The sequence below is a fragment of the Saccostrea cucullata genome, unplaced genomic scaffold, assembly GCF_032062105.1.
Source record: "Saccostrea cucullata isolate Sc308-1 unplaced genomic scaffold, CSIRO_AGI_Scuc_v1 ctg3435, whole genome shotgun sequence".
Lineage (NCBI taxonomy): Eukaryota > Metazoa > Mollusca > Bivalvia > Ostreida > Ostreidae > Saccostrea > Saccostrea cuccullata.
This window is the reverse complement of record NW_026932528.1, coordinates 10525-37495: the sequence shown is the minus strand read 5'-3', so window position 1 is coordinate 37495 and position 26971 is coordinate 10525. Positions and strand designations below refer to the sequence as shown.

General features: G+C 34.7%; 1 protein-coding gene across 1 annotated transcript in view; it reads left to right on the top strand.

Annotated features, from left to right (window-relative positions):
• The window catches only part of LOC134235340 (uncharacterized), a gene marked incomplete at its 3' end in the record, with an annotated part of 34261 nt that extends 7613 nt beyond the window's left edge, over positions 1-26648 (top strand). The window contains exons 2-3 of the mRNA XM_062717472.1: positions 18459-25872; positions 26116-26648. Coding sequence (XP_062573456.1) covers positions 18459-25872; positions 26116-26648 — 7947 coding nt within the window. The remainder of the gene's footprint in view (positions 1-18458; positions 25873-26115) is intronic.
• Positions 26649-26971: the final 323 nt, after the last annotated feature.

The following is a 26971-nucleotide window of genomic DNA, read 5'->3' as shown; positions in this document are numbered from 1 at the left end:
AATAATAATAATAGGGAAAAAGAAACCGAACGAAAACAAGAAGGTCTTCCGTTGGAGACGGAAGACCTTAATAATAATAATAAGAAACAGACTAAAAACAATATGTTCCCCAACTTCGTTTGGGGAACATAATAACTAGAAACGATCTCGTTGCTCGCAACGAGAGGTCTTCCGTCCGATACTGAAAAAAAGAGAGGAATAGCGTAAAAATCAACCTGAAAAAGTGATTCAAAACAATCGGCACACGGGGGGGGGGGGGGGGGGGGTTGAACCCGGGTCGTCAGCGCTGAATCAGGCGCATCAAGGGTATTTGATAATGCTTATAAAAATTTCTCAGAATCCTCAAAGTAAAAAGTAACTAGGGCTAATTGTAACGGGAACCGTTACAGATGTTCCCCAAACGCTCCCCAACTCCCTTTTGGTGCCATACTCCCTTTAAGCTTCATTAAAAACGACAAACTCTATGCATTTTACACTTTAACAATGTTTCCCTGAAGTATACCGAGTATATTCAAATTTTAGCATTTGCACGCGTGCACATGTAAATGCATGTGCGTAATGACCATATTCTCTTGTCTACACTATCTATATACATTAATATAATAAAATAATAAAGCATTTAATCCAAAAGTATTAAAAAATACGCTTCATCAAGTGTATTTTTGATTTTATCCATCTCATGTGCATGCACGTGCATGCATGTGCATGATGACCTTACCTTTTTGTAAGAATCCACTATGTCTATCTATGTTCTAAATCCCATCCTGTTTGGTTGAAAATCAAAGGAGTTATACCCATTTAAAGTTTTAGCCAATCAGATTGCAGCGCACGTGCATGCGCGTGTTTTCATGATACCTGCTATATATTATATTGTAGTATATCCTAATGCATGACTATGCTTAAAATTTCAAAGCATTTCGTCAAAAAAAAAAAGAGATATTGAAATCTTTGTTTCAGCCAATCAGAGGGAAGCGCACGTGCATGCACGTGAGTTCGTGCTAATTTGACCATGTCATATTATCTAGACTATTAATATATCCTTATAGAATGAGTTTCAAAGCATTTCAATAAAAAATGTAAAAGTTATGGCTATAATAAGTATATCAGTCATTTCACTCATTTCACGCGCACGCACGTGCATGCGTATGCGCGCAAAATGACCTTCGTTGTGCACACCTACACTTGACACCTATTAACCCTAAAAAGGTTTTAACTTAGTTGGGTGAACAGTTTCTGAGAACACTCGCGGACAAAAAAAGTACCGGAGAACAAAGAAGAAAAAAAAGAATAATAATAATAACTAGTGTTAATTGTAACGGGGACCGTTACAGATGTTCCCCAAACGCTTCCCAACTCCCTTTTGGTGCCATATCCCTGTAAGCTTCATTAGATAAGACTATATACTAACGCATTCAGTCCAAAAGTATTAAAAATCATTCATTTAAGTGAATTTTTAATTTCACTCGTTCCAAAGGCACGCACGTGCGTGCACGTACATGATGACTATTCCTTCTTGTAGACGTTCCTTATATTTATCTATGTTCTAAATCCCATCCTGTTTGGTTGAAAAACAAGGGAGATATAGCTATTTAAAGTTTCAACCAATCAGATTGCAGCACACGTCCATGCGCATGATTTCTTGAATTTTTTTGTATATCATATTGCAGGATATCCTAATGCATGACAATGTTTTAAATTTCAAAACATTTCGTCAAAAAACAAAGGAGATATAGCCATTTAAAGTTCCAGCCAATCAGATTGCAGCACACGTGCATGCGCGTGATTTCTTGAAATGTTTTGTATATCATATTACAGTTAATCTTAATGTATGACTATGTTTTAAATTTCAAAGCATTTCGTCAAGAAACAAAGGAGATATAGCCTTTTAAAGTTTCAGCCAATCAGATTGCAGCACACGTGCATGCGCGTGATTTCTTGAAATGTTTTGTATATCATATTACAGGATATCCTAATGTATGACTATATTTTAAATTTCGAAGCATTTCGTCAAGAAACAAAGGAGATATAGCCTTTTAAAGTTTCAGCCAATCAGATTGCAGCACACGTGCATGCGCGTGATTTCATGAAATTTTTTCCATATTATATTGTAGGATATCTTAATTCATGACAATGTTAAAAATGTCAAAGCATTTCGTCAAAAAACAAAAGAGATATTGAGATTTTTGTTTCAACCAGTCAGAGGAAGGCACACATGCATGCGCGTGAGTTCATGCTAATTTGACAGTGTCATATTATTAACACTTTTAATATATCCTTATGTAATGAGTTTCAAAGCATTTCATCAAAAAATGTAAAAGTTATAGCCATATTTAGTATATCAGTCAATTCACTCATTTCACGCGCACGCACGTGCAGGCGTATGCGCGCAAAATGACCTTCGTTCCGCACACCTACACTACACACCTATTAACCCTAAAAAGGTTTTAGCTCAGTTGGGTGAACAGTTTCTGAGAACACTCGCGGACAAAAAAGTACCGGAGAACAAATAAGAAAAAAAATAATAATAATAAGAAACAGAGTAAAAACAATATGTTCCCAAACTCCGTTTGGGGAACATAACTAGTGCTAATTGTAACGGGAACCGTTACAGATGTTCCCCAAACGCTCCCCAACTCCCTTCTCGTGCCATATTCCCTGTAAGTTTCATTAAAGAAGGCAAAATCTATGCATTTAAGACGTAAACAACGTTTTCCCAAAAGTATACCAAGTATTTCAAATTTAAGCAATGCAGGCGTGAGCATGTGATTGCATGAGCGTAATGACGATATCATCTTGTCTACACTATTTTACTCATATGCACGTGCACGCACGTGCATGAAGACCATACCTTCTTGTAGGAGTCCATTATGTCTGTCTATGTTCTTTATCCCATCCTGTTTGGTTGAAAAACAAGGGAGTTATAGCCATTTAAAGTTTAAGCCAATCAGATTGCAGCGCACGTGCATGCGCGTATTTTCACGACAATTATTATATATCATATTGTAGGACATCTTAAAGTATGCTTATGTTTTAAATTTCAAAGCATTTTGTAAAAAAACAGAAAAGATATTGAGATTTTTGTTTCAGCCAATCAGAGCAAAGCGCACGTGCACGCACGTGCATGCATGTGAATGGTGACCATACCATTCTGTAGGATTCCTTTATGTCTATCTATGTTGTAAATCCCATGCTGTTTGGTTGAAAACCAAGGGAGTTATACTCATTTAAAGTTTCAGCCAATCAGATTGCAGCGCACGCGCATGCGCGTGATTTCATGAAAAATTTTATATATCATATTGTAGTACATCCTAATGCATGTCTTCGTTATAAATTTCAAAGCATTTCATCATAAAAGAAAAAAGATATTGAGATTTCTGTTTCAGCCAATCAGATTGCAGCAGACGTGCATGCGCGTGAGTTCATGCAAATTTGACCATGTCATCTTATCTACTCAACTTATATATCTTTATATAATGAGTTTCAAAACATTTTATAAAAAAATATAAAAGTTACAACCATATTAAATATATCAGTCATTTTACTCATTGCACGCGCCCGCACGTGCATGCGAATGCGCGCAAAATGACCTTCGTTCGGCACATCTACACAACATGCCTACTAACCCTAAAAAGGTTTTAACTTAGTTTGGTGAACAGTTTCTGAGAACACTTCCGGACAAAAAAGTACCGGAGAAGAAATAAGAAGAAAAAAGAATAATAACTAGTGCTAATTGTAACGGGGACCGTTACAGATGTTCCCCAAACGCTCCCCATGTCCCTTATCGTGCCTTATTCCTCTAAGACCTTTTATAAATATGCTAAGTATCCCAGGATTTCATTTAAGAATATAAAAGTTACAATGATATCAACTATATATTGTTTAACGTTTTGCATGCGCGCACACGTACATGTACATGCATATGCAAGTTGATTATGGCATGTTGATTAAGCGATTAACATATATATCTTTCTATCCCGCGAATCAAAGAAAAAAATACATATATAAATTTACCATTTTTCAAGCATATGTCATTTTTTTAATATATCGATTCACATTTTATTTCTCTACTTATTTTAACCTCGGGCTCAAAGTTGGTTTTATTCCGACAACAAGGCAGGGTTAAAGTCGACTAAGGGTATCACGCCAATACTTAACCAATCAAAATGAACTTATTCAATAGTAGTTCCATACATGGAAAAGGGATTTTCCTTTCTGTTCAGAATTTTTTTAATATTTCCTCTCAGGCCATTTTGACAACTCTGATACCTGTGCCTGGTAAATTTTATATACTTTGTAAATAAATATATAAAGGTTTTTTGACCGGAACTATTCATTTTTTCCAATGCATAGGGGGCTACTCTCTGGGTTTTACAAGAGATGTTTAAAAAAGACATTCGTGTCAGCTAATGTGACCAATATTGTTTAACACCTTCTTATTAATATTTTTTTCATGAATGCAAATATCTGATTATTTTACGAAGGAGCGTACATGTATATTGATTTTTAATATACCGAAAATCGCTATTTCTGGGGATTGCGTAATTCTAAAAAAAATTCAAATAAATTTCAAAGGTAAATTAAACAAAGGATGCTTGGTATTAAAATATTATTTCAAATCAGTAGAATTGAATGCTATTAACGACATCTGAATAAATAGGCTATAAAAGGCTTATATGCCAACTTTGGTCATCTGCACTTTAATTTTAAACACGACAGGATTTGTAATTTTTTCTGTATAAATTAATAATTTCTATATACTTTGGAATTTCAAATGAAATATTTTAATACACTTTCCTCGAGCTCTTTTCTGAAGTTTTCCTGAAATTTTATGTGGGTCCGAGGTGTTATTTGAGTTTAACAGTGATTCTCTACGTTACCATTAGGGTGGGGTGGGGGGGGGGGTATTTTTATTCTTAACCTATTTAACGTTGGAGCTGAATCTTGTATCTTATTCCAAGAACTTAAGATTGATTGTGACATTTGGATGAAAGGTCAAGGTCATTAAAAACCACCACCTCTTTAACTTCTAACCTGTCAACCGAAAGAATCTCTGAAAGGTGTTTCTAGATACATGTACATGTACTTCATGTTTCTTTTTACCCTTGGGTCAAGGACAAAGGTTAAGGTCGATTTCAAGTTCATAGGTCAAGGTGATTTTGGTAAATAGCTAATATCAACATTTTATTCAGGTTACCAGTGACCTTGACCTAAGTTTCAAGGTCAAGGGTAAAAAGATCTGCATGCTTCAGTATGTTACATGTCTTGACATTTAGAAGTTCTTAATTCTGCATGAACATCAAACACTCAAGTATACTGTCTTTTAATACATTGTGTGCGGTCGCATGTGCATGCACGTCCATGCATTTACTTTTGATAGTAGTATAATGTAGGCAATCATTATATCTATTCATATTTGAAATTTCACCCTGTATTATTGAGAACCAAGAAAGTTGTAGGCATTTGAAGTTTTAGCCAATCAGATTGCAGCACACGTGCATGTGCGTGCGTTCATGATTATTCTTATATATCATGCAGTAGATATTCATAATGTAAGACTATGTGCAAAATTTCAAAGGATTTTGTCAGAAAACAAAATAGATATTTAGACTTTTACTTTCAGCCAATCGCAGCGAAGGGCACCTGCATGCGCGTGAGATCTTGCTATTTTGACCATGTCATCATGTCTATACTACTATTATATCCTTATATTAGGAGTTTCAAAGCATTTCATCCAATATTTAAAAAGTTACGGCTAAATCTATTATATTGGTCATTTCACGTGTTACACGTGCGCGCACATGCACGCACGTGCGCGCAAAATGACCTTCGTTCCGCACATCTACATAACATACCTAGTGACCCTAAAAAGGTTTCACCTAGATCGGATGAGTAGTTTACGAGAACACTCGCGGACAAAAAAGTACCGGAGAACAAAGAAAAAATTCAGAAAAAGTAAAAACAATATGTTCCCAAACTTCGTTTGGGGAACATAATAATAATAATAAGAAACCGAGTAAAAACAATATGTTCCCAAACTCCGTTTGGGGAACATAATTACCTATGGTAATTCTTCAAACATTTAGTTAAATATATCAAACATCAAATAGGTACAACTACAAGTTAAATTGATGAAAAGTATTAAATCGGCAGCAATTAAATATAATTTTATCATTATAAAGAATTCTCTCTCTTTTTTTTAAATCATTAAAGAATAAATAATTGATGAGTAATTAAATTTAAATAAATTTAAATTTTACTACAGACATTAATTAAAACAAAATATAAAGCGTTTTTTAAAAACGTTTATTCATTACTTTTATTTTATGTTTGTTATCAACAGAAGATTATTTCATCGTGGCAATAAAAATATAATACCTCAATTCCCCGTGTTCACATTTTAACTCAACTGCAAGAAGATCGGCCGCTCTTGTGGCTGATAACGACTGGCTTTTGAAGAGAATAATAGTATCATGATTTTTATACTTATACAGTACTTTAATTTCTTTTATTTAATCCAATCATTTAATTATGTTTATAGTACTTAAATCATTTCTTGTCATTTCAAAACATCGTTAAAAAAAACTCTATTAGTCCAGACTTTGCAAGAAACATTTTTTGTACGAGCTGTGAAATCGAGTTTTTAAGATGCTTGCGGTAAAACTAGTGAAGGTGAAGAAAGAATCATCAATTTTATTCCTGGTGATTTCCCTTCTGAAATTTTTTCCAGACATATATTTTGAATTCTTCTTTTAAAACAATGTATCATGTTTATAAGATCAGTTTGATATGGGAATTATAACAATTTCGAATTTCCACATCAATGAAACGTACTCGGCTTTCATTTACACTATGTTTATCAACTGCCATGTAAGACTGACGTCATTCATTGTTTACGCCGCCTGCTGTTAACATTGGAATAACGAAGCCAGAAGTCAATTACTTTATTTCGGCATCCTGTTGAACAACTGTCGTAAAGATCAAGATATTTCAAGTCTAAAGCGAGGATACGTAAAAGTGTGTCAATTAATTTGACAGTCGTAAGTATTTGGAAGTATTTTACATGTATTGCTATTTCCCTCAGTGAATTTTGTCATTTTAACTCATCGCGCTAAATTATAGTTAATATAATCCTGATAATTGACGTCGAGCACATATGCATTGACCGTTGTTGTTGAAAGAAGAGAATTTTTTTATCCGAATATATAAATAAAGAGGTTTAAAACAACTAAATGATTATGTCTTTTTTAAATAAGTTTCTTGTTTGTATACATCAATAGTTCAATCCACACTTTTCAAACATGTCAAAAGTTATGTCCCTTGGCCGCCATCTTAGGGGATAAACCCATAGAATCCTCACAGTAGCCTTTGTAGTTTTGACTAGGAAAAATCGTTGCATAGTGTATACTGATTGCCCCATGTTGGGGGAACCTAGTTATAGAGTGTTCAATGATCTAACTTTTTCTCGGTACAAGCCCTCACCACAGTTAGAATACGTCCCATATACTTGCAATGTAGCAAATCGGAGCAGATCCGCTCCAAAACGATTTTGAAGAATATAAAAGGATTTGCTCTGGAAATAACTACCAAATGAATCAAAACAAATCTTTTTGAGATTGCTTATGCCTTTTATTCCAGAAAATAATCCATCCAAAGAGGAAAAACCAATTAATTTTCTCTCGCTTCAAATTTACCTGCCATGTTTACATTCGGAACTCTCTAGATTGTTTGTAGTAAATGCACTGAGTTATAGTGAGTACGAGTTAACGCCTATGTTTCTTTTGCTACATTACGAATACACGGAACAAATTCTATTGTTAAACCGTGTCCGTAGGACAATATCATTTTAACAATAGAACGTTCTATCTAGGGGCAACCCACACATCCAAAGAAAAAACAATTTAAACACAGTGGATTCATCATAGCCCGCCCAAATGTTTGGTAGCAGAAAGAGGAGAAATGTTGTTTCTTTCCCTTTTGAACTTTTGGTTGACCCTGCAAAGGGATTTAATGTTTGTAAAGTGTGGATTTTTCTATTGTTATGTGTATATGGTATATATGTTACAATACTAATTAACCCCATTCTCCATACATATGTTGCATTTTGTTGTCACAGTATTTTATTAAAGACTTAGTCCACCATAAACAGAGACAGTAATAATTGAATAGGTGGTGCATCTAATGAGATGAATATTAGGGAGTAACTATCTTCTAATTTGGTATTTGCAACCGTTAATGCTGATTTAAAGATTGGAATCAGTTGTACCAGCGACGCGTAAGGAGAGCCGGTAAAACAGATGTTTGCGACTGTTAATTCACCATTAACGGTCGCAAATACCAAATTAGAAGATCGGTTATTCCCATTCTAATGAAATCCATGCATTTTGTTTGTTGTTTACGTCTTATTTTGTTGAGTTTCTTTGTATAACGTCATGGAGCAATTGTGTTTTTGCGTTGCTCTATTAGGCCATTCCAAGTTTTTCTCTGTTTAGCGTCCACTCATCTTTCAAAAACCTACCTACCTATTCGCAAAGAAACACACAAGAGAAAAACATAAAACACAAGCTTAAAGTCATAAAAATGACGTCTTTCAAATGATTTGATCTAACTAAATTGCTTTAATGGAAGAAATATCTATTCTTAAGAAAAAAAAAGGCTTAAAATACACCCAATATAACTTACTGTACAGAATTATTTGGAGAAATTTACAAAATTCTAAAAAAAAATGACGTCTTTCAAATGATTTGATCTAACTAAATTGCTTTAATGGAAGAAATATCTACTCTTAAGAAAAAAAGGCTTAAAATACACCCAATATAACTTACTGTACAGAATTATTTGGAGAAATTTACAAAATTCTAAAATTTGGACTAAATTTCTCAATCTCAGGACGCCTGTAGTTGTGTGTTTTTTCTCATATGGGTTGTCAAAAACCAAGGTGCACGCGGACGCTAAACATAGAAAAATTTGGAATGGCCTTATGAAGTCACAAGGAAAAGCTTTCACTCACGTTAATACTCATTTTGCTGCTTCAAACGCCAGTGCACTAGCTTATCAAAAGGTGTTTTACAAAATAATTGCATTAGAATGACTATTTTCTTGACTATGACACTAAAATTCAGATTGATATATGTAATTTAGAGAAATTTTGTTTGGAACTGGAAGTAAATTATAACATGTATAAAGTAAAATATTGCTTTGTTCCTTGTTCTTGGATTTCCAGTCAAGTATAACCAGTCCATATTGTTACATATAAAATATAGCTTGAATTTCTTACTTATAGCTTTATTTGGCTAACAGAGGTGGCTTTGAATGAAAGTGTTTTTTATCTAAAATGGAAAAAGAAATGCAAGTATATGGTAGAGCTGGGACGATACAACTTTTTCTATATCGATATGTATCACGATATTTGAGCCACGATACGATATGTATCACGAGATGTTTAGTTAAACCCCAAATGCTAAATAAGCATAGAAAAATAGAAGTCAGATTTTGTTGGGCGATATTTCGATATTTCTTCATATGTATTGATATTCGTATCGTCCTTACATATATCACGATATATCTCGATTTATCGTCCCAGCCCTAGTATATGGTTATTCATATTCATAAGGTAACAAGTGGGTTCGCCATGATTATGTGTTTGTGCCGACTGGTTTCACCATGTTTAACTACAGGGTATTATATCCAAATGTTCTTCCATTTAATGATTTACATGCAGCTGTAATAACATAATAAAATAACATTCAATATGTGAAGTTTAAGCACTGATATACATGATATAAAGTAAAATTCTTTAAAACTTAAATAGTTTAGTTTGGATTAGGTCCCTTCTAACATGTTCTAATGTTAATCCCCCCCCCCCCCCCCCCAATAGACAAATAAATAGGGCATAAATGAATAAATTAACTTTTTCCCTATATTTTTAGCTCACCTGAGCCAAAGGCTCAAGTGAGCTTTTCTGATCACATTTTGTCCGGCGTCTGTCTAACTGTCTGTCTGTCTGTAAACTTTTCACATTTTCGACTTCTTCTCAAGAACCGCTGGGCCAATTTCAACCAAACTTGCCACAAAGCATCCTCAATGGGTGAAGGGGATTCAAGTTTGTTCAAATGAAGGGCCACGCCCTCATTCAAGGAGAAATAATTGGGAATTAATGAAAATTTGGTGGTATGTTTTAAAAATCTTCTTCTCAAGAACCACTGTGCCAGGAAAGATGAAACTTATGGGGAAACATCTTCAGGTAGTGTAGATTCAAGTTTGTTCAAATTATGACCCCCCGGGGTAGGGCAGGGCCACAATGGCCGACCAAATTTTTACATAGAAATATATAGGATATGTCTTTAAAAATCTTCTCAAGAGAAGCCAAGCCATAATTGATCATGTTTATATGGAAGCATCCTCAGGTAGTGTAGATTGAAGTTTGTTCAAATCATGACCCCTGGGGGTAGGGCGGGGCCACAATGGCCGACCAAATTTTTACATAGAAATATATAGGAAAATTCTTTAAAAATCTTCTTCTCAAGAATAGCCAAGCCATAATTGATCATATTTATATGGAAGCATCCTCAGGTAATGTAGATTCAAGTTTGTTCAAATCATGACCCCCGGGGGTAGGGCGAGGCCACAATGGCCGACCAAATTTTTACATAGAAATATATAGGAAATTTTTTAAAAAATCTTCTGCTTAAGAATAGCATAGCCATAATTGATCATATTTATATGGAAGCATCCTCAGGTAGTGTAGATTCAAGTTTGTTCAAATCATGACCCCCGGGGGTAGGGCGGGGACAATGGTCGACCAAAGTTTTACACAGAATTATATAGGAAAATTCTTTAAAAATCTTCTACCCAAGAATAGCAAAGCCATGATCGGTCATGAGACTACTTTTGGATTTAAACTTTTTAATAATAAACCCATTTCTACTTTTTCCTAGCCACAGTGCTGTGGTGAGCGACGTGGTCCATGGGTCTCTTGTTTTAAAGTTTATAATAACAAAAAAAAATATACATAAGTTTTTTCGCAATGGATACAGCTAGCCATTGCAATTTTTTTTGGTTTGTAGAATATTATTGGAGACACTGCTGGTAAGCCGGGCTTATTGCTCAAAGAGCAATTGCCGGCTTATGTCATCCTGTTCAAGGCAGGAAGTCAACCCCATAGTCGCCATTTTAAAGTTACGAGTAAAAATATAGTTCTTGCTCTCAACTGCTTTTGAGATAATACGCTAAATAAAGCAACAAAAATAAAACAAAGTTTTATCTTTATAAAACATAAGTAGTAATGGCCGACTTTGAATATATAGGAAAAATCTTTTAAAATTTCTAAACCACTGTCAAAGAAAACTCATGTGGAATCATCCTCAGGTAGTGTAGATTCAAGTTTGATTTTTGATAATCAGTATATAGTTTTAAAAATCTTCTTCTCCAGTGGGCCAGGAAAGATCTCATGTGGAATCATATATGAGGTAAAACAAAGGTAGGGCCAAAATGGCCGACCCAAGTTTTACATAGGAATATATAGGAAAAATCTTTTAAAAATCTTCTTCTCCAGAACCGCTGGGCCTGTTTGTCATCCTACATTCAGTTTGTTCTTGACCCCCGGGGCTACCAAAATGGCCGATTTTACAAATATATAGGAAAAATCTTTAAAAATCTTCTTCTCCAGAACCACTGGGCCAGGAAAGATGAAACTCATGTGGAAACATCCTCAGGTAGTGTAGATTAAGTTTGTTCAATCGGAAAGTTTTACATAGGAATATATAGGAAAAATCTTTAAAAATCTTCTTCTCCAGGCCTTTTCCATCAAGTGAGAATTTTCGACTTGGGGCCAAAATGGCCGACGGGAATATAGGCCGAGTGATGTTCCGATTGGGTATTGGAAAATGGCCGAAAAACTTCTTCTCCAGAACCACTGGGCCAGGAAAGATGAAACTCAGTGTCTTATCATTTTTGTTCATATTGATAGTTTTACATAGGGATATATAAAACCTTTTAAAATCTTCTTTTCAAGTACTTCAAAGCTATGATTAGATATTTATATGGAATCATCCTCAGGTAGTGTATTCTAGTTTGTTCAAATGATGAATGCCTGAAATTGTGCTCAGGTTCCCCTGGGCCTCTTGTTTAATTTTGCAGGCATTTGTTTTCAAATTGATTTTAAGGCATATTTTGGACACTTTAAAGCCTATGATCATCAAACTTTGTCAGTTGATGCATTCCTGAGTAAGAAAAGTAGGTCATGTGACTACTCAACTTTATGTCTTATCCTTTTTAAAACATCTCATCCCATTATTTCAGACACTGAGTGGGTTGGAATCATCAAATCTTGTAAGTTGCTGCATCTTGGGACCTTAAAACATATTTAAGTAAAAGTAAGTCACTGTGACCTACTTTTAGAATTTTGCAGGCATTTGTTTTCAAATTTTTTTAAAGGCATAATTTGATTACCTTCAGACCAACGATCATCAAACTTGGTCAGCTGATGCATCTTCGGATTTTTGAGTAAGCCACTTGGGGCAAATCCATCAAACTTTGTGAGTTAATGCATCTTGGGTTTTCAGAGAGTGACGAACAAGTATATTTATGGGGCTTAGAATCATCAAACTTTGTCAGTTGATGCTCAGTGAGCAAGTTATAAAGATTGGTTTAGAATCATCAAACTTTGTTAGTTTATGCTTAATTTGAGCACTTATTTTAAGGTGTATTTCAATTGTTTAAGTGATCACTGTTATTGTACAGCACCTTGTGTGCGGTTAGGCAGAGATAAGTATTATTACTTCACATTATGCTGCATTATATCTAATTATAATGTTAATCTGAACTGGTCTTCTTTCCTATTTCAATTAAGAATAAAGAAACTGCACAAATCTGGTCAGAAGTTTACTGTAAACAGTTGTATTATTAGCCTCAAAACTTACAGCACTCTGATAGAAATCGCACTCAGAAAGAAACAACTTCAAGAATGTTCTATATGAATGCTTTTCAGATAAGTTCAAAGTTAAAACTATTATTACTACATTAAAGAATGTTTTTGTACATCCTGAAAAATGCTTATTTAAAAAATGATTTAGGAGTAAATAAAGCTACTTCAATTAGGTAAATAAAGCTATATATGTAATTCAAGCTTTGAAGCTAAATCTAGTGATTTATCAGACCTGTATAAGACATTGAATGTAGGTAGGAACAATGTTTTCTTTCTTTTTTTTTTTGCATCGATATCTAAATCATCCCCACAAGAAATTTAAAACAAGATGTGTTTGTGAAAAACTATGCGCCTAGCTGCAGCACAGTTTGAAAAAGCTATTTTTAGCATATAGGTCAGTCAAGGTCGCGAGGTCATTGATCTTGGTGTCATTTGAAGGAGTAAGCATACCAAATACTGAGTATGAAGTCTCGATCCTTATGCTATTTTTAGCATGCAGGTCAAGGTCATAGTCATTCACCTTGGTGCCATTTGATAGTAATAAATTAGTGGAGTAAGCATACCAAATATGAAGTCTCTACCTCTCAAAAATTAATTCACTTTACTTAAATATGCATTTATTTCAATTTTAGAGAAATAATGTAAGAAATTTTATTAAACTTCATAGTGCTGATACTAGTGCATAAAGGGAGCAAACTTTGGTTTTCATTGTGCAATATTTCGCGAATCATAGTAAAATCTGTTTTAAAGCAACCTTTCGCTTAATTAAATTTAACAAAATTAAGAAATTTTAGGTTTAAAGATGTAATTACAATTTATTTAATATAACCTATTTCTTAATTTAGTTTGCAATTTATAGGTAGGTTGACATCGTTACTGTGTGTTTTTGACGCTATGATAAACTAAAGCTCTTCAAGAAAGGGGTAATAAAAATATTATTAAAAAAAAAATAATAAAGATATGCTATTGAAATTTAAAACATAGAAATTTGAGAATATCTTCATTATTTTTATTTTGTGTTTTTACAAATCCTATGTGCTCTTCATATTTTGTAATACTCTAGAAAAAAAATGGAAACTTTGTTAACTTTTTATATTTTGAGATGCCCCCTCTGGTAACAAGGTGGTAGAATTTCGTATTTCTTACATGTAATGTACAATATAGTATTACCCATCAAATATTATAGTTTGAACAAAAAGTCTATTGTTACAGTAGTATTTGTATAAATTGCTTTAAAGTGCTTAAAATCAGCATTTCCTATATAATCCTATAGTAAATGTACATGTATTTTGAGACAGTCCCTTAAAAATACCTGAACAGAAGATTTCCCCCAAACTTGGCATGTACACTGAAGTTAATGTAAGTTATATATGGTATAAAAATGAAGAGTTTCGCTATTGTAGTTTTCACCAATAAAACTCCAGTTGGCCCCCTTAAAAGCTTTTGACCATGAACTTTCCTGTGACCTTGATCTCAATTTTGTTTACTATAGACTTTACTAAGATACTTATATATATGTTTATTGATTTTTGTCCTCTGGGTTTTATAACAAAGAGATTGATTCGAAGTTCTGTAAAATGCTACTCTTCTTTGCCTCTGATTTAATTTGAAGGAAACTGTGCAATATAGTAGAATTGTCAGTTGATGAAGATACTTAAAGCTGTTTTCTGTTTTTTGGCTGTGCTCTCATGAAAGTCAGGTGACATTAAGGTTCATAAACCCTCTGCTCACTCATATGAAATTTTTCTTTAACTTTTATGATTTTCCAAAGGAAGAGTATATGTTGAATAAAATTTAAACAATTAAAGCATGGCTTGCGGGCAAAATTTTACAAAAAATTCACTTAAACTTGACAAATTTATAAAGGAATAATAGACATTTGTGTCATTAAGAGTTATCTCTCTTATCAGAGTATCATTGTACCTTAAGTCTCATTCATCTGAGAGTTTATCCAGTATACAGTTTGTTGATCTGTCTGTCACAGAAACATTAAACTTTGTCATAACTGTTTAATGATAAAAAGAGGGGAACTAGGGGTTTTATGTATTCGAACTTTCCATATCATTTGCTAAGACATACCTTTCCAAATAAACTATTATTTTTTGACCCAGTGACTATAAGCCCTACCTGAACCAAACTTGCATGGATGATTCATCTAGGGATGGACACTACCAGACTTGCTTCGGATGCAGGATTTGACCTACATTTTCCAGTTAATTAAAGTTTTTGGAGCAGGTCCATTCCCAAGTAACTATAAGCCCTACCCGGACCAAACTTGCATGGATGATGCATCTTGGGATGACAATTCAGAATCTACACTGCCTAAGAATGCTTCCACATAAGTTTCAGCTTTCCTGGCCCAGTGAATTTAAAGAGGAAGATTTTTTAATGACCATAAGATTTATTGTCTTTTCTTCATTATCTTTCCTTGTAAGGGGACTGGGCCCTTCATTTTAACAATTTAAATTCCCCTTTATCCAAGAATGGTTTGTACCAAGTTTGGTTAAAATTGGCCTAGTTGTTCTTGAGAAGAAGTCAAAAATGTGAAAAGTTTACAAAATTAATTTTTATGTTTGACAAGTACATTATATCTCATTAGCACTTGACCCTGTGACTTTGACCTTAAAGCTTGACTTAAAAATTGTTGTACACTCATAAAACCAAATTCTCAGGAGCAAACTCATCTTGAAATAGTATTAATGCGTAGTAGTTTCCCAATTTCTTGACAATTGAAGCTGACTTGAATCAACAATTGTCAAGTTGTTTAAGTGGGTTAAAACTCCTTGTACAACAAATTAACACTTGCAACCACTTCATTAAATACAAATGGCTGATCCCTGCTTCTTGGCTAGCATGCTTTGGATTTTACTGTATTTTTTTAATGTTTGTCAGTACAGGACTTGTGTAAAAAAATTTTTTAAAAATTCAAAGAAATAGAATTTTATACATGTTAAATACGCAAGCATAGTTTTTATGTGCCCGGATCGACAGATCCAGGGCGTATATTGTTTTTGTCCTGTCTGTTTATCTGTTTGTCTGTCTGTCTGTTGTCAACTTTAACCTTCACCATAACTTACGAACCATAAGAGTTAAAGATTTCATATTTGGTATGCATACTGCACTTATAAAGTTCTCTCAAATGACATCAAGCTCAATGACCTTGTGACCTTGACTGTGACCTATATGCTAAAAATAGCTTTTTCGACTTTTTACCATAACTTTTGAACCATAGGAGATTGGGAGTTCATATTTGGTATGCAAACTCCACTAATAAAGTTCTTACAAATGACACCAAAGTCAATGACCTTGTGACCTTAACCATGATCTATATGCTAAAAATAGCTTTTTTTGAACTTTGTTGCTGCCGGGCGCATAATGTTGCACAAACACATCTTGTTCCTTTTAAGTTAAAATCTTAATTTTTAGTTTTTTATGCCCCACATGAATATAGCCAGGGCATATAGCGCTTGTCGTGTCCGCCTTCCGTTGTTCCATCTGTCCTACAATTGCACTTTGTGTTTAGCTCAGTTCAAAGCACAGTTTAAAGGAAACTATTCAAAATATTTTTATAAAACTTCATATACTGATAGATATTTAGCCACAGAGGACAGCATAAATTTTTAGCTCTAATGGTCAGAAATCAAAGAGCTTATGTGATAATAAGGGGTCCGTTTGTCAGTCTAGCTGTCTGTCTGTAAACAATTTTTCAAAATGCTACTCCTCCTACAATTTTGGTCTGATTTCAATATAACTTGGCACACAAGTAGACTACACTAAGATACATAATTTTTATCATAATGCATCAGTTTCTATACACCCATCTTAAGATGGGACGTATTATGTTATAGGCTTCATGTCCGTCCATCTGTTCATCTATTAGATTTTCTCCTGTCCGGCTCATAACTTAAATACTATTAGGCCTAGAGTTATCAAAATTTGTCAGCTTATACATCCTGGGTAGAAGGTGTGTCGTACACAAAAAGAAGGTCACTCTGACCCATAATTAAGAAGTTATAGATAAATATGAAGAAATCCTTTCCGACTTATGACTAGAAACTATTCGACTTACAATCGTCAAACTTGGCCAATTAATATTATGCATCTTCGAGAGAAGGTTTGCTGTAACCTATTTCAAGTTCATTGTGTCCTTTAATTTAAGTAAATCAAAAAAGGAAAGTGTCTTTTTGCTATTCATTTACACATCCCCAAAAAATGTAAGAGTACTGAACTATTGTTATTAAAAAAGTGTTGTATCAAGAAATACTTAATTTTTTCAGCATATACCATACTTGACAGCAGTCTATAACAAATATAATGTATGTTGGAAAAATTCCACTTCTCCCGTGAGTGTATTTATCAAGCACTCAGGTCAAGAAGGATTTTTATAACTTAAAAATGAATGTCAAATTAAAGACAAATTAATGCCTTCAGTGTAAGGAGCTAACTGGTAGAGCATCTCTGATCAAGCTGTGTTATTTTTATGTGCCCGGATCAATAGATCCGAGGCGTATATTGTTTTTATTCTGTCTGTTTGTCTGTCAGTCTGCTGAAAACTTTAACCTTCGCCAAAACTTTTGAACCTTGAGATATAGACTTCATATTTGGTATGCATACTCCACTAATAAAGTTCTTTCAAAAGACACCAAGGTCAATGACCTTGTGACCTTGACTGTGACCTACATGCTAAAAATAGCTTTTTCAAACTTTTGCCACAACTTTTGAAGCATAGGAGATATAGACTTGATATTTGGTATGCATATTTTATGTATAAAGCTTATACAAATGACTCCAAATAATTGATCTTGTGACATTGACTGTGACCTTAATGCTAAAAATAGCTATTTTCGAACTTTTGCCATAAATTTTGAATTCATATTTGGTATCCATACTCCACTACTAAAGTTCTTTCAAATAACATTAATATCAATGACCTTGTGACATTTACTGTGACCTCTATGCTAAAAATATTTTTTTTGTAGCTTTGTTGCAGCCGGGCGCATAGTGTTTCACAAACACATCTTGTTATCTCTTGGGAATTGTGCAAATGTCATCGTCTTGGATTAAAAATAGCTCTTGTTGGCTAGCCTGTTTTAATTAGACTGAATAAGTCTGTATTAATTTAAAAACTAATTTTATGGGGGTAAGGGATCATATGTCATTTGATGGCCAGCGTTTTATTTCAAAATTAATTTGGTATAAAATTAAGTTGTTAAGACTAATTTGATATTGTTTAATATGATAGGCATTTGACAAGGCCTAGCACAACCAGTGTAGAAATCTATCGATAATCCTTACACAACAGGGGATGGATAAACAAATATTTTAAGGAATGGAAAATTCATCGAAATCTTAGAATCAAAGTTTGCATAATTTTCTTGCAACATAAACTGTATAAGATAATACTAGATATCAATTATTTAACTAAGTGGAACTCTTTCGTGATGGAGATAAGAAACAACTGTTGGATGGGGACAAATGTGCTTTTGAATACGATGCAAGATTTATCATTGTAGAATTTATATTCTTAATTTTTTAGATGCGGAGAAAAAAGAGCTTGTGTGGTAGAGAAAAAAGACTCAAAGAGAAATTGTATAAGAGAAAGAAGAGGCAGGAGCAGTCACTCCCCTCAGCAGATGCTTCTACTGATGATGCACCACCAGACTCTGCCATTCCTTGCGGGATGGTAGATGGAACTGTGTCAGTTCCACCCGGTCATTTTCCGGGTCAAGGCTCTATAGGGTTGCCTCCTTTTGAGGAAAAACCCTTGGCCAGGTTGCAGGCCTCTCCTCGTGAGAAAATGCAACCAACTGCCCTGAGTAACGCATCTTCTCAGGGAAGTCGTCTGTGTGCCCGAAACGGAGGCATGGCACCGTCCCCTGACTCCCCACCGTGGGTTTGTACCTCACCGAGGGTACCTGAGCCGGACACCGTGCACGTGTCTGGCTCAGCAGGTCAGGCGCAGCTGGATATGTCATCCTCTCAGGGGGATGAGTCCAGCAGGATACAAAATGATGCAATGGATTTTGAAACGGATTTTGAAACGGATATTAAAACGGATATTAAACAGAGAACTGAAACGAATTTATATGAACAAATTGAGAATATAGACAATAGAAATGAGAACAATAAATCAGAATGTAGAATGGAGAAATCAGAATGTAGAATGGAGAAATCAGAATGTAGAATTGAGAAGTCAGAATGTAGAATGGAGAAATCAGAATGTAGAATTGAGAAGTCAGAATGTAGAATGGAGAAATCAGAATGTAGAATGGAGAAATCAGAATGTAGAATGGAGAAATCATGTACTGATGGACAAGATGATGTTGAATGTGCATGTATGAGTGATGATGGACCAGTAACAATGTTTGAGGTTTCTGTTCAAGGTTCTTTTCATCAAGGTGACTTAATGTTTGGTGAAAATGCAGGAACACAGTGTGTAGCAAACTCCTTGGCAGCATTGGCATACCATAAACTAAAGAATGTGAAACAATGGACAACTTCAGATATGAATAAAGTGTTAGCAACAGGTGATGAACTTTATACATATTTGCAGCGTAGTTCAACTATTGTTAGTAGATACCTTTTAGTTGATGAGTTGCCCCAGTTTTTAGAATGTTTCAATACACCATTTGAGTTCAAAGTTCATGAACCTTTATGCAGCCTGATAAATTTGTCTGATGTAGAGCCAAACTTAGATGAATTTAATGCATATTCCCTTTCAAATGCATTGCAAATTGCCCTTGGAGAAACAAGTGGATGTTTTGTATGTTTCAGAGGAAATACGTTTTTGGTTGGGAAAACAGAAGATGGTTACTTTACATTTGATTCACACTCAAGATCGTCATTAGGATATGTGAGTTTAAATGGAAAGAGTACAAGGATACTTTATCAATCTGTTGATGATATTTATAATCACATATTATCATTAGCATTGTCAATGGGTTTTTCTGGTACCACTGAATGTGAAGTAACAGGTGTTGATTGTTCAATTAGGCACTTTGTATCTACTGATCAATTTGATGTTGAAATTAAGCAAAAGGAAGTTGCACAGCCAGATACAGACTCGACAAAAATCTTTCAAGAAAACACAAACATTTTAACTGCAAGTCTTCAGTCAGTTGCAGATGATGATGTTGAATATATTTGCAGTGAAAGTCATGATATTAGTTATTTGCCACTTTCTCACAGTATGAAAGTACAGCTATGTCAGGTTATGGGAATACCACACTCAAATAGAATTGATTATGATGAAGAGAATCACCATATGCAAGAAATAGGAGCACCTGTTGAGTGTGTTGAAATTACAGGGGATGGAAATTGTTTCTTTAGGGCTATTTCATTTTGTTTGACTGGTGTGGAGGATTATCATTACCCAATACGATTAGCAGTATGTCAGCATCTAATGCACAATAGAACATTGTTTGAACCTTTTGTAAGATGTGCAGAATGTACTGTAGAAAATCACTTGTCTGTTACAGATATGTGTAACGTTGGTTCATGGACAACTGAAATAGAAATTCTTGCACTCTGTCATCTGTTGCAAACTGATGTACATACATATACAGAGAAAAAGTGGGTTACATATTCAAGACAACTGATTGATCCTTCGACAAATGTTCAATCCACAGGGTCAATCTATTTAGATCATGAAAATCAGAATCATTATAATGTAGTGGTTAGGGTTGCTGGAAAAGAAACGGAAAGGTTCATGACAACATCCGATAAATCTCAATTTCTTGGCAAGGACTGGTACAGAAAAAAACTTGGAAATCGGAACCGCATGAGGGCCAAGCGTTTCACTTTATCTCCAAAAAAGAATGCAAATAACAAGGAAATGAAATCGAAAGCTGCAAAACTTAAGTACAAAACAGACCTGAAATTTAGATTAAAGGCACTAGCAAATGGGATAAATAGGTATAGAAGCAATGAACTTTACCAAACAAAAGTAAAACAGAGGAGTGTGGACAAATACTCTTTGGATGCAGAACACAAGTTAAAAGTCAAGGAATCCAGCAAAAGAAAATATATAACAGACAATGTGTACAGACAAAGCAAAAAGAAAAGAAGCATTGAGAAATATAGTTCAGATATAGAGCACAGAGAAGTTGTTAAACAAAGGAGTGTAGAGAAATACAAGAATGATGATGTGCATAGAATAGATGTCAAACTAAGGAGTGTAGAGAAATACAAGACTGATGATGTCCACAGAATAGATGTTAAACAAAGGAGTGTAGAGAAATACAAGAATGATGATGTGCACAGAACAGATGTTAAACAAAGGAGTGTAGAGAAATACAAGAATGATGATGTGCATAGAACAGATGTTAAACAAAGGAGTACAGAGAAGTACAAGAATGATGACGTGCACAGAATGAATGTTAAACAAAGGAGTATAGAGAAGTACCAAAAAGATGATGAACATAGAAATTTGGTAAAAATGGCTAGTAAAAGAAAGTATCTTAGTGCTGATGAGAAAAAGAAGAAAAAAGAGAATGTTCAGAATCAGAGATATGCACTGAAATTGAAGCTGGAAGATGAAGATGAAGTTTTGAAAATGTTTAAAGAAAGTGTAAAAAATGGTCCAGAGTACTCTTGTTGCTGTTGTGATCGTTTATTGTTTGAACATCAAGTCCAAGGATGTGCATTTGAAATGTATGTAGAAAGACAACAAGCAAATAAAATTGCACAGACATGCGTACAGAAGAAATATATTCACGATTGTACATTGACATGCCCGAAGCCTTGCCCACAGTCATCAATGTGGATATGTTTTACTTGTCATAGGAAAATATTGAATGGCAAAATACCGGCAGAGGCAGCAGCAAATAAGATGTCGCTAGAAGAAATTCCAAGTGAATTGAGGAATTTAAACAGTTTAGAACAACACCTGATTGCCTTACATATTCCATTTATGAAAGTGATGGCTCTTCCACAAGGTGGTCAAAAGAATGTACATGGACCCGTTGTTTGTGTGCCATCAAATATGAAAAAGGCGACAAGTTTACCCCGAAATGAGAATGACAATTTGTTATTAAGAGTTAAGCTGAAACGTAAGTTAGCTTACAAGGGCTATTTTGAATACCAGTTTGTTGATCCAAATCACATAATGGTGGCTCTTGACTATTTAAAGAAAAAGAACAAATGGTACCAAGACATTATGATCAATACCACATGGGAGGGCTATGGTGATGAAAATGATTTGTTATCGAATGAGTTCACTGAATTTGTAGATGAGGAAATGATACAGAGAGAAGATAGAGAAGAGAATCAAGAGGTTGTAACTGATACATGTTTACAGCCCGTGGATGTTGCACAGGAAGTTCTTGATCATTACTTTGATGATGTCTACAATATAGCCCCAGCGGAAGGGAAAAATCCAATCAGAATGTTGCAGGAAGAAGGAAATGAAGCAAAGACCTTTCCACATTTATTTCCAAGTGGCAACTTTTCTTGGAATGAAGACCGAGATGTGAAGATAACACTTTCAAGGTATTTAAACAACAGACTGATGAATTCTGATAACAGATTTGCAAAAGACACAAATTACATATTTTTCTCTCAATACATGTCAGAATTGAACCAAGTAATTGAAAAGACACAAATTTCAATACGGAAGTCTCTATCAAAGCTTGATAATGGGAAAACAGTTACATCTGAAATGCTGCAAAATCCAGATGTTCTTTCGAAACTCCTAAGGAATGATGAGGCTTTGCGCTTTATGCAACCTATTCGTGGGACTCCAGCATATTGGTCAGCAACCCAGAAAGATCTTTTTGCTATGCTTCGACAGTTAGGCATCCCAACATGGTTTTGTTCATTTTCTGCTGCAGAGTTTCGGTGGGATGAAATTATTGGATCAATATTGCATCATGAGAATGATCCTAGATCCCCATCTGAATTGGACTGGTCAGAAAAAAGTGAAGTTTTAAGAAGCAATCCAGTTACTGTGGCTAGAATGTTTGAACATAGATTTCATATGTTTCAAAGGCATGTCATATTTTCACCATCAAAACCAATAGGGAATGTTATTGACTTTTTTGTGAGAGTAGAATTTCAACAAAGAGGCTCCCCGCACATGCACTGTTTGTACTGGGTTGAAAATGCACCAAAATTTGGTGAAGATGAGGAAGAAACTGTTTGTGATTTCATTGATAGATATATCACATGTGCTCTACCCTCAGAAAATGATGACGCAGAATTGCGGGGAATTGTTTTAGGTGTTCAGCAACATAGCAAGAATCATTCAAAATCATGTAGGAAAAAGGGAACAGAATGTAGGTTCCACTTTCCAAGACCACCATCAGAAAGAACTTTCATAACAAAGCAGTGTGAGGAAGATGTTGAGGACTCTGAGACTGACGGAAAATTATGTAAATCTCAGGCAAAAGATATTTTATTGCGTGTTTGGAATGAAGTTCTTGATGATGTGAATGGATGCAAAACAACTGAGGAAATTTTCAGAGATTTGCAATTATCACAAGATGTTTATGAAATGGCACATAGAGCATTATCTACAAAAACAAGTACTATCTTAAAACGAAATCCAGATGAAATGTGGACAAATCAATACAACACATGTCTTCTCAAATGCTGGGATGCTAATATGGATATACAGTACATCCTTGACCCATTTAGCTGCATTGTGTACATTATTTCGTACATTTCAAAATCGGAACGGGAAATGGGAATGTTGTTGAAACAAACTCAAGTAGAATCCGCAGAGGGAAATTTGAATGCTCGACAAACAATAAGGAAAATTGGATCAGCATATCTCAACCATAGAGAGGTCAGTGCCCAGGAATCGGTATACAGAGTTTGCAATCTAAAAATGAAAGAAAGTTCAAGAAAAGTAGTTTTTGTTCCTGTGGGTGAAAATCCGACTCGTTTGAGTAAACCTCTAGCACAAATGAAAAAAACGTCAAAGAATGAAAATGAAATGGAAGAAGATGATGACAGCATTTGGATGACAAATATAGTGGAAAGGTATGAAAGTCGACCTGATGTACACCCTTTTCCCGAAATGTGCCTTGCAGAATTTTGCTCTGAATTCCGTGTTTTGGCAAAATCTCAAATTCCTCAGGGAGAAAAAGAAGGAGTGTATGAATTGAAAAATGGAAATGGTTACGTGCAGAAAAGAACTAGAGGTAAACCAGCTGTTATAAGATATCCAAGGTTCAACCCTGAAAATGCATCAGAAAAATATTATCAATCAATACTTCAGCTTTTCCTTCCATATTTGACCCAAGATCAACTGAAACCACCTGGATTTGAGTTTTACCAGACGTTTTTTGAAAATGGATTTGTCAAATTGAATGGTGAAAACAAATTGCAATCAGTGCGGAATGTGGTGGAAAATAACCGCAGTAGTTTCTCAAAGAATGAGGATGCCCTTGAAAATGCCCAAGAAATGTTAGAACTTTGTGGTGAACCTGAGGATGCTTGGGCCAATCTTTGTCCGGAGACTGAAAGAAATCGAGAAGAATGTCTTAACCAAAAGAGAAGAATTGAGCAGTCTGAAAACAAAGAACCAGAGATAACTAATGAAATTGAAAATGATGGCTCCTCAGAATTTATATACCATATAAGAGAGTATTCTAGCTCAAGACAAGAAATGCTTCCTTTATTAAGAAGTTTGAATGAAAAACAAAAACAAGTTTTCTATTTAGTTCGTGAGTGGTGTTTGAAAAAAGTAGGTGGGAAGAAAATAGAACCATTACATATTTTCATTACTGGAGGTGCAGGAACAGGTAAAAGCCACTTAATCAAGACCATACAGTATGAAGCCTCTCGAATTTTTGAGAAAACAGTTCTGTCTCCTACAGATTTGTCAGTTCTTCTAACAGCTTTTACTGGAACAGCAGCTTTTAATATTGGGGGAAATACAATTCACCATGTCTTTTCTTTAACAAAAGCTCTTCCCATTCCATATGAACCTCTGAAAGAACAAAGTTTGAGTGCAATGAGAACAAGATTAGGATCATTGCAGATTCTTATTATTGATGAAGTTTCCATGGTTTTTAAGCGACTTCTATATTATATACACGAACGCTTGGTCCAAATCAGAAAATGCAAAGAACCATTTGGTGGTATTACGGTTATAGCTGTTGGTGATTTCTTTCAACTACCACCAGTGAAACAACGAAAACTAGAAATATTGTACAAAGAAAATGGGGAATATCCAGTAGACTACTGGTTAGACTTTTTCAAAATCATTGAGTTGGACGAAATAATGAGACAACGAGACGATGCTGCATTTGCATCAGTTTTAAATTCACTACGAATTCGAACGATCACAGAACCTCTATCAGAAGAGGCGAAAACAATGTTGAAAGAATGTATTAGAGATGGACCAGATGACGTTTTGCATGTGTATCCTACAAATAATGAAGCAAATGAATATAATCTGAAGATGTTGCATACTAACTGTGAAGAACTGATGGAGATTACTGCAGAAGATTATCAGAAAGACAAAACTACAGGAAAGCTTACCTTACGTGAGAAACCATTCATTAGAACAAGAACAGATGGCTTATCAGCTTCTTTGCTGTTGTCTGTGAATGCTAGAGTGATGTTGACGAGAAATATCAATGTTGAAGATGGCCTTGTAAATGGTGCAATGGGACATATTTCAGCTATCGATTTTGGAAAAGCTGAGCAAAGAAACAGGGTAGATAGCATTAGAGTAATGTTTGATTGTAAAGACATTGGGAGACTGCAGGGAAAAGGAACAACACGTGGAAATGAAGTCCTTATTCAAAGGATACAAGAAGATATCAAAGAGAAAAATACAAAGAGTGTTGTCAGACATCAATTTCCTTTGAAACTCGCATGGGCATGCACAGCGCATAAAGTTCAAGGAATGACAACAAACAGTGTTGTAGTAAATTTAGATCGTACTTTCGCTGCAGGACAGGCATATGTTGCTATTAGTCGTGTCACTTCCCAGAATGGTTTATTTATAGAAACAGAAGATGAAAATGCACTGGAGAAAAAAATTTACGCCAATCCAGATGTGAAATCAGCACTGAGTAAGATGGAAAAATTAATCACCGAACACAATTTCCCAAATATCTCCACAGAAATTGAAAAATTCAAAACTATTGCCTTACTTAATGTGCAGAGTTTAAGAGGACATGTTCAAGACCTAAAAAGTGATACCAGATTTCTTCATGCAAACTTTATATGTGTAACAGAAACATGGTTGACAGACAATGACTGTACTAAAGCCTTTGCAATCAAAGACTTCGAATTCAATCACACTACAAGGGAGCAGTCTTATGATGAAAGTGTGGAATGTTTGGATAAACTTCGCACAGCAAAAGGTGGGGGTGTTGGTATTTACAAGAAAAGAAAGGAAAAGGCATTAGTTCATGTTTTGTCCGAAAATAATATTGAGGGAATGGCCGTGGAACTTTGCAAGGAAAAGACTATTATGATTGTTGTGTATCGACCAAGTGTACTCAGTGTCAGATGTTTTCTTCAACACTTTCAAAGGGTTATTGATTTCTTTAAAGTACAATATTCTAAATGCCTAATACTTGGAGACTTCAATGAAGACGCTACATTGGAAGGACCGATTCAAAAGATGTTGGAGATTAACGGTTTCAAGCAGAAAGTAAACCTTGCTACAACAGACGGTGATACTATACTGGATCATGTATATATCACAAAAGAAATGGAAGTTCGTATAGAAATCATGCCAGTGTATTACAGCTATCATGACGCTGTAATAGTGCATTTCAAAACAAAGTAAATAACAGCTAATCGGGAAATTCGTGATTTCTGTATTTTCAAAACATTTGACAGTTTTACAAAGCATCGATGTTTAATATAATTTTCAAAACAATAATTCAGATCAAAACAATTTTTTTAATCATTTAAAACGTATAAAATTAGGTCTTGAGGGGAGAAAATTGTCTGATATGAGATTTTTTTTCAATATCATTCTGAACTGCAGTCTGTTGTTCAATCATATACCGGTACATGAAAAGATCACGGAGGAGGTTTCAAACAAAATCTTGCTAAAAAATTACTTATTTTGTACATCGA